This window comes from Oncorhynchus kisutch, linkage group LG2, assembly GCF_002021735.2.
Source record: "Oncorhynchus kisutch isolate 150728-3 linkage group LG2, Okis_V2, whole genome shotgun sequence".
Taxonomy (NCBI): Eukaryota; Metazoa; Chordata; class Actinopteri; order Salmoniformes; family Salmonidae; genus Oncorhynchus; species Oncorhynchus kisutch.
Window position 1 is genome coordinate 69,623,145 of NC_034175.2, and position 9,775 is coordinate 69,632,919.

Below are 9,775 nucleotides of genomic sequence, written 5' to 3' on the forward strand. Positions count from 1 at the left end.
AATTATTTGACTTCTGAATGTAATTGGTTGCACCAGATCTTATTTAGGGGCTTCATAGCAAAGGGGGTGAATACATATGCACACACCAATTTTCCGCTTTTTATTTTTTCAATTTTTTAGTAATATTTTTCATTTCACTTCACCAATTTGGACTATTTTCTGTATGTCCATTACACGAAATCCAAATAAATATCTATTTATATTACAGGTTGTAATGTAACAAAATAGGAAAAATGCCAAGGGGGATGAATACTTTTGCAAGGCACTGTATAGGGTTAAAATACATGTAAAAAAATGTATATAACAAATGTTTCCTGACCTTTCTTACATCGCTCAGATATGGGAGAGACACTTCAGAACAAACTTCCTTTTGGTAGTTTTTGGGGACGATCTGTTGTTCCAAGCATTTGTATGAGATATTAGCAGTATGACCCCAACACATTTTTAGGACCCCAAAACATAAATCATTTTGGGATTCTTCAACGTGTCTTAAAATCATAAATGAAATACCTAATGATCCTTGGTATGACCGCCCTCCCCCGCTTAGACAGGGCGTAAGAGGGCCTCCCCCGCTTAGACAGGGCGTAAGAGGGCCTCCCCCACTTAGACAGAGCGTAAGAGAGCCTCCCCCGCTTAGACAGGGCGTAAGAGGGCCTCCCCCGCTTAGACAGGGCGTAAGAGGGCCTCCCCCGCTTAGACAGGGCGTAAGAGGGCCTCCCCCGCTTAGACAGGGCGTAAGAGGGCCTCCCCCGCTTAGACAGGGCGTAAGAGGGCCTCCCCCGCTTAGACAGGGCGTAAGAGAGCAAAAGAAGTGTTGCATTACAGGGTGAGCAAGACGTAAAATAAAATATTACCCCAAAAAAGACAATACAATGTAAAAACCATAAAACAGATATAGCATAGTTATTTAAAAAGTAAGCTATAAAATAAAATGATTTCCATTAAACTATTAGGAGAATCAATGTTCTTAAGATGTCATCTGCTCTCCACAGGATCTGGGGATATCGAAAGTGGGTCATATGAAGAGAATTCTCCAGGGAACTAAGGACCTGGCCAAGACCGCAATGGTTGACCTCTAACCCAGAAGTAGTTGGTGCCAGAGTGGAAGTGCCCTTCCACCACAGAGAAAGAGTTTGGGAGCTCCGCAGGGAGAGCTGAACGCCTGGCATCTTGGGGTGGATGGATGGATTTGATCCTTTGATGGATTTAAGAAAGCTGTTGGTGAGAAATTGTCTAACAGGAATGTTTTAGTGAGGCTGTGTTTGGTGCCAAAATAGAAGATGGCAATCTACAGTTGTTGACAGTTTAAAGAAGGAAGCCATAGTTTTTTTTTTTAAATGCTAATTTTCTCTAATCATATTTTCATTCATGGCCCAATCGGGTATGCAACTGATCCTCATTATAAGAGTTGGTTTGGTCATCTGGCCTCATAGAGAAGGCCCAATCCAAGTAGCAACAAGGTGACTTCCATGAGTGTGCCCTAACAATGTGCTGTGAGTGTGTACAGTTCAGCACAGTCACTACACTACCGTGCAGCTTTGTGATTGGCTTACTGGCTGTTTGCCTGGCAGTAGAAGGCTACAGATGCAACGCTACAGTCTGCAATATCCTGCTTTCGCTGTTTACACCAGAGGAGATAGGCGACGTCCCAAATAGCACCCTCTTCCCTATGTAGGGCACTACTTTTAAGTGGTGCACTATGTAGGGAATAGGGTGTGATTACAGACGTGCCCTGGGAGAAGGAGATGCAGTGCCACAACCTAAAGCGAGTGAAGAGAGGTCTCTGAAAACAGTGAGACATATGTTGCATGCTATGCTAGCTTGATTTGGGATATAAATTTTGAATTGCAAGATTAGTGTCTTGGTTCTTTTGTGTAAAAAATGACTGTAGTATTATTATACCATTTGTTACTACTGAAATAATTATTTTGGTATGAATCAACCTTTTTTTGTTTATTATTTTTATTTATGTTTTTGTATTTGCATGATAATTATGTGTCAAGGACCTGTGTCATGTGCCATATTTTATTCATTTTATTGTAAAAATGTGCTTTATTGGTAAGAGAACATCAGAATATAAGACAAGTTACTAGATTAACTATTAGGAGTTAAACTTTGTTTTCTGTTGAAATGAAAATCAGTACCAAAGTGAATGTCCACTAAACTTCCAGACATAAATGTTAACTTTGAAAGTAGTGAAAATAACATAATCATGTTTGAGATGAATATCAGTTCCATATAGAGTGTTATAAATTGGATTCTAGAATTCCCTGGTTTCCCAGAAATCTTGGTTGGAGGATCTGCATTTCCTGCTTCTTATCTTCTGAGTCCGGAAAACCTCCAACCGGGATTTCGGGAAAACCACGGGATTTATTTACATTTCCCGGAATATTTTTATGGAACGCTTGACAGGAACTTTTCCATGTTGCTATTTGCAAAGTTACATCCTCATATCACTAGATACAATTCACCGCAATCTCTAGCATTTAAACACTCAATATTTCACAGAGTAACACTATGGTAGTGGGAATAGGAGTTAAATGTTGATTTAAGTATAAGTTTGAGCAGCTCATCTGCAACAGGAGAAAGTGCAGATTTAGTTGCTCAGTGTGACATGTAATTGTAATAGGACACTTTTGTTAGGTTGGTGGCATTACAGGGTATACCTATATATGTGATGCTAAGTATGCATATACAATATATGCACTGAATATATACAATCTAAAGCAGTGTATGCATACACTGTTAGTAACTTTTGTAGTCAAATGCCTTTGTAGATTATAGCTAACAGCTAACATGTTTTGATGACCATGTCTATTGATTTGCGCCATGAACACCAATTGTGGATTATTGATTTTGTTAAACAGGATAATCTGTCCTGATTTTGTTTAATGCTGTTGTATTCTAACGGAGGTGCAATATTATTTTGGTTTTGGTCGTCTTTCTGACGTGATGTTTCGCTGTGGGGAAAACCCAAAGGGTTAACTGACCTACTTTTAAACTAAATAGCGTTTCTTACTAATTTAATTTTCATTCAAAATTCTTCCAACAGCTCACTGGTTTTTAGTCTTGTTCCCCTGTGCTTCCAGGATGATTCTCAAAGCAGGTTGCAGGAAATAATAGACCGTGTTACTGACTATGTGAGACTGTTGAACGGGCAGACCTGACTGTTGTTCTGTGCTTTATGTATCTAAGAACCCTTGTATGTTCATTTACGTCAGCTAAATACTTAGCATCAACTGTATGTTTATCATTGATCAGCCAAGTTATATTATCAATGACCCTATATCATCAAGCCTTCTTTTTTAATAATTTTTTACCTCAACAAAACTGTACGAATCAGGATTGTGGCTTGCTTAATTTCATAGTCCTCATGTACCATGATATCTATTAACAAATGGAAATAGGAAGTTATACCATGTTTGCATGATAATTACATTTAGGTTTATTTGGGATTAAGAAAGAAATTCATCCGTACTAGTTAGTTACCAATTGTGTCCACTTATTTGGAGTAAGCACCAGAAAGTAGCATGTATCTTTCACTCCATCATTCTACAGTATATAAAGGACTGTAAAATAAAGCATTACCACCCACCTCTCTTTTGGTGGCTTATCAAGAGAATTCACATTATCAAGAAGCATATAATTGTTGCTTATGCTCACAATCAAGTATAATTTTTTTTAAACATGAAACCCAAAACACGAGGCCTTTTAATCCCCTAAAACAATAACCTCTTTTGGCGAAAGAAGTTAGAATTTAGAATTATGCCATGAGCATCTAAATCATACCTTAGTAAATGGTCTAGACAAAAAATAAATGGGTTTTATTGCAAGTAGGATTGTAATGAAGAAACAAAACATAGCCACAAGCTAGCTAGGTTCCTAACCAAAGACATGAATGAAACATTCTGAACATTCAGTCTTTTTTGAAATTCTAAGAATCCAAGCCACAGTTCTTGATCATCATTTATGTGTCTTGTTGTCTTTAGAGCCCCGTTTCCACTGGCACTTAACATTAGGGCCCAGTTGGTTCCAAATTCGAGCTGGCTCAAATGGAATTCTTAAATTCGAGCTGGCTCAAATGGAATTCTTAAATTCGAGCTGGCTCAAATGGAATTCTTAAATTCGAGCTGGCTCAAATGGAATTCTTAAATTCGAGCTGGCTCAAATGGAATTCTTAAATTCGAGCTGGGTCGAGGGAAACCCTGGCCTGAGCAGCCAAGTTTCACAACTGGTTAGAATTCGGGCTGGTGACACCGTTACTATGCAACCACCAAGTTTATCAACGTTAGCTAGCTAGTCTGGGCTTGTTACTGTTAGCTAGGACATGGACAAGCAGTATTGCAGATATCAGACATGACACTAATTACTACCATACCTGGATCCTTCATTCATTTTTGCACTACACAATAAACTTTTATGAGAACAGTCAGCCCTCGAATGCTAGCTACCTAACGTTAGCTGGCAAATCAGAGTTGAACAAGCTAGCTAGCTAATGTGAGCTAGCAGGAATTTAAGCTGGCTAGGTCATATTGAAAATTAGCTGGACACATTATATCAAACCTATCATTTGGTTTGCTTGGTTAGCTAGCTAGCTAATAGCCAATGCCATGGCAAGCAAAGTAGGAATTAAGCCTGTTAGCTAGCTAGCTAATGTCAGCAAGCTAAATATATGGCTCTGAGTCTAGCTGGCACTGGCAGGAGTATGGGGTAACATTAGTTACAGCATGGTGAGGGTGAATTACATTCTTTAAAATCTAGCTAGCTAGCTAGGTAGCAACATTAGCGAAGCCAGCTGCAGTCACACACCTAGCAGCATGACATAATTTCATACTTCTTGGCCAGCCCAACCTGGGTTGACTTTAAAGTGCCAATGGAAACAATGCTTACGTGGCTTAGGTATGGGCTGGTTTCACAGACATAGACAGATGGATTTTAAGTTCTAGCTGTTGTTCTCAGAGTAGTTTGACCTTGGAATACATAGTTCTGTATTTATATTAAAACCACATTTTCAGTCGTCTGAATTCAAGTGCAATCTAGGTAGTTTATGTCTGCACAGCTGCAGGAAGTAGGAGTGCTGAGGGTGCTGCAGCACCATGTGAAAAATCCTAAGTAAAAATAAAAAAATATATATATGTATTTTTTTCTCCACAAAAGTAGTGCACTAGGCCCTTAATACTCCTGTATTAGTGGACCGATCTAGCCGTCTGTAACGCGGCCCAACATTTTTTTTGCAGCATCGCCGCAGCACCCCCACCCCCAAACTACTTCCTGCGGCTATGTACTGTGTGTCTGTGTTTCAAGCTCTGTGTGATTTAATCTGAGCTGAGGTTCCTCACGGCAGGTCACACTCACGGCTTCAGTTCCCAGGCTGTATGTGTGTGTTGTCTATCTCTGTGTGTCTGTCTGAAGGGTGTCTGTCTGTCTGAAGGGTGTCTGCCTGGTTCTGTATGAGTGTGCTGTCTGTCTCTGTGTGTCTGTCTGAGGGGTGTGTGTTTGTCTCTGTGTGTCTGTCTGTCTGTCTGTCTGAAGGGTGTTTGGCTGATTCTGTATGAGTGTGCTGGACCCCAGACTACATGCTTAGAGAGAGAGAGCTTGAGTTCTCCAATTTAGGTTTAGAGGTTTCCCATGGGCACAGATCTTAGTTCAGCTTACCGCCCCCAATCCTAACCATAACCATTAGGGGGGGGGGGGGGGACGCAAAACTGATCTTAGATCAGCATCCATGGGCAACATCATCCATCACCATGTTTTCCAATGGTATGTATATATAATGCTGCAAACTGCCTGGTTTTCATAAACCAACCAAACCCTATGTGAGGACTCTTACGATGGGGTAACCCGATAGTCTTTAACATGGTTAATAACATGGTGGAAGAGAAGTGAGATTCATTTGTTTACATTGTTTACAATGGCACAGTTTTACTTGCTAAGGATAAAAATATATAAACTCAGCAAAAAAGGAAACATCCTCTCACTGTCAACTGCGTTTATTTTCAGCAAATTTTCAGCAAATTTAACGTGTAAATATTTGTATGAACATAACAAAATTCCACAACTGAGACATAAACTGAACTGAAGTTCCACAGACATGTGACTAACAGAAATTGAATAATGTGTCCCTGAACAAAGGGGGGGTCAAAATTAGAAACCAAATGTAACAGTCAGTATCTGGTGTGGCCACCAGTTGCATTAAGTACTGCAGTGCATCTCCTCCTCATGGACTGCACCAGATTTGCCAGTTCTTGCTGTGAGATGTTACCCCACTCTTCCAACAAGGCACCTGCAAGTTCCCGGACATTTCCTGGGAGAATGGCCCTAGCCCTCACCCTCCGATCGAACAGGTCCCAGACGTGCTCAATGGGATTGAGATCCGAGCTCTTCGCTGGCTATGGCAGAATACTGACATTCCTGTCTTGCAGGAAATCACACACAGAACGAGCAGTATGGCTGGTGGCATTGTCATGTTGGAGGGTCATGTCAGGATGATGTCTTCCCTGTAACGCACAGTATTGAGATTGCCTGCAATGACAACAAGCTCAGTCCGATGATGCTGTGGCACACGCTCCGGACCATGACAGACCCTCCACCTCCAAATCGATCCCGCTTTGGTGTAATGCTCCTTCCTTCGACGATAAACTCAAATCTGACCATCACCCCTGGTGAGACAAAACAGCAACTTGTCAGTGAAGAGCACTCTTTGCCAGTCCTATCTGGTCCATCGATGGTGGGTTTGTGCCCATAGGCGACATTGTTGCCAGTGATGTCTGGTGAGGACCTGCCTTACAACAGGCCTACAAGCCCTCAGTCCAGCGTCTCTCAGCCTATTGCAGACAGTCTGAGCACTGATGGGGGGATTGTGCGTTTCTGGTGTAACTCAGGCAGTTGTTGTTGCCATCCTGTACCTGTCCCGCAGGTTTGATGTTCGGATGTACCAATCCTTTTCAGAGTCAGTAGAAAGGCCTCTTTAGTGTCCTAAGTTTTCATAACTGTGACCTTAATTGCCTACCGTCTGTAAGCTGTTAGTGTCTTAACGGCCGTGTTCATTAATTGTTTGTGGTTAATCGAACAAGCATGGGAAACAGTGTTTAAACACTTTACAATGAAGATCTGTAAAGTTATTTGGATTATTACGAATTATCTTTGAAAGACAGGGTCCTGAAAAAGGGACATTTCTTTTTTTGCTGAGTTTATTGTAAACAAAACGTGCGTATTTATTGCCTAAGGTTAAACAACATGATGATGTAACTATGTTTTCTTCTTTGGAAGATAATGTTACAGTTTATCACTTGTGTTATTATCTGGATGCTTTTGGTAGAGTAGTTTTATGACTACCAACCAGTGGAGGCTGGTGGGACGATCTATAGGAGGACCGGCACATTGTAGTGTCTGGAATGGAATAAAAGGAACAGAATCAAATGTGGTTTACGTATGTTTGATGTGTTTAATTCCATTCCAGCCATTACAATGTGCCTGTCCTCCTATAGATCATCCCACCAGCCTCCACTGCTACCAAGTGACTGTTTTTTGTGTTTTTTTATGGTTACAATGCATGGTTAGCTATTTATTACAATATGGAAGTCGCTGAGATGTGTATTTTTGTATTCAGATTAAATAAATGTTTCAAATTTGTTGTACATTGTTAGGTGCCTTAAAAACAAGGCTATCTTCCTTCTTCAATAAAAACGAGTGCATACACAATGTGTCATGATATTCCTTCTTCAATGAAAACGAATGCGTACACAATATGTCATATTTATTTTTCTATAAAAACGAGTGCATACACAATGTGTCATGATATTCCTTCTTCAATGAAAACGAATGCATACACAACGTGTCATAATATGACTTCCTCTTGGATGAACTGCATTACCTTCAGATATTGTTTGTTGGTGATATTGATTGAACTCATTGTAATGTACAAACGCAATGTAGAGATGACAACCCATAGGCAGTACATGTTCTGTGGAAACATGTTCTTGTTTTTACTAATGAATTACTATCTGTTCCTGTATTGTAGTCCTGCATACAATACCGTGTAGTCAGACCTATACACAGATTTACAGTAGGCCCGTATGTTAAAAACAAAATCAGGGTGTGTTCAGTGGGAAACATGTTTTTTTTTGGTTCACATGGGGCTAAAATGTTGCTGTTTTAGAGCTAATATCCTGCTAATCTACACATTTTGACATGATAAGATCCCATGTGATCATGTTTTTGGATCACTGCAAGGTCTCACTGTAAGCTAGCCTGGTCCCAGGTCTGTTTGCCATTGCCATGTTTGACAAGACAATGACCATAGTAGATGGCAAGACAACACACACAGATCACAAACACACACGCACGCACACGCGCAAGCAAGCACATATACACACACACACATTCTTGCAAATGTAGGCTAATTCCCACAGAAACTATTTAATTTTCTGCTTTCAAGTCTTAAAATATTTTCTACATACCATGTCATATGACTGACCTTACCAACTGTAGCGGGCTCCTCAATCTCCTTATCCTTTGTGCTTATAAAATGGGGTCTCACCTATCTAACCATATCTGTCATGTCTATTGGAATGAAGACCTCATGGGGCGGAAACCCCCATTCTGTCCAAGCTCCTGAATCTCTCAGCGATGGACCCCACGTCCTGAGCCTAGCTGCAGCTGAGCTGTATGTGAACATCACCAGGACCAACTCTGTTCTCACCACTGAGGACGGTGTACTGATGCATAGTGTTCCCAACCAACTGGGGCTACCCCTCACCATAGTGGCTAGCAGGGATGGCTACCCCTCACCATAGTGGCTAGCAGGGATGGCTACCTTCTGACCATAGTGGCTAGCAGGGATGGCTACCTTCTCACCTCACTGCTCTGGAAAACCACCAGGATGCCAAGTAAATGTCTGTGTAATATGAGGTCGCCATCTAGTGCCTCATTTTAACAACTACACACAGTGACAGTGTGGAGACCGTTGATGTGTATAAACCTTGGACGACTGACAGGGGAGTGCTGTATGGACGCCACCTTACAGCCATCTTGACACTCCTCCTCCATTGTAAAGAAATATTTTGGAAGCTATGGAAATGCACTTATAAATGTCTACATTCCTTTCTTTATTATCTTACAGAAACTTTAACGCAGACTTTCAAATCAAATCAAAGTTTATTTGTCACGTGCGCTGACCTTACAATGAAATGCTTACTTACAGGCTCTAACCTATAGTGCAAAAAGGGTATTAGGTGAACAATAGGTAAGTAAAGAAATAAAACAACAGTAAAAAGACAGGCTATAAACAGTAGTGAGGCGATAAAAGTTGTGAGGCTTCATACAGACACCGGTTAGTCAGGCACACAATGCAAAGAGTCCAGGTAGCCATTTGATTACCTGTTCAGGAGTCTTATGGCTTGGGGGTAAAAACTGTTGAGAAGCCTTTTTGTCCTAGACTTGTCACTCCGGTACCGCTTGCCATGCAGTAGTAGAGAGAACAGTCTATGACTGGGGTGGCTGGGGTCTTTGTTGCAGCTTTATTTATCTACTTTTAAACTCGGACAAAACAGAGATGCTTGTTCTAGGTCCCAAGAAACTAAGAGATCTTCTGTTGAATATGACAATTAATCTTAATGGTTGTACAGTCGTCTCAAATAAATCTGTGAAGGACCTCGGTGTTACTCTGGACCCTGATCTCTCTTTTGACGAACATATCAAGACTGTTTCAAGGACAGCTTCTTTCCATCTACGTAACATTGCAAAAATGAGAAACTTTCTGTCCAGGGATACTGAT

The 9,775-nt window shown here is 40.8% G+C and overlaps 1 protein-coding gene across 4 annotated transcripts in view; it reads left to right on the plus strand.

Annotated features, from left to right (window-relative positions):
- LOC109905228 (diacylglycerol kinase eta-like) overlaps positions 1-6,033 on the plus strand; it is a 118,108-nt gene extending 112,075 nt beyond the window's left edge. For all 4 annotated transcript variants that reach the window (XM_031800827.1, XM_031800833.1, XM_031800830.1 and 1 more), the window contains one exon: positions 993-6,033. In XM_031800827.1, coding sequence (XP_031656687.1) covers positions 993-1,079 — 87 coding nt within the window. In that variant the 3' untranslated portion in view covers positions 1,080-6,033. The remainder of the gene's footprint in view (positions 1-992) is intronic.
- The last annotated feature ends 3,742 nt before the right edge of the window (positions 6,034-9,775 follow it).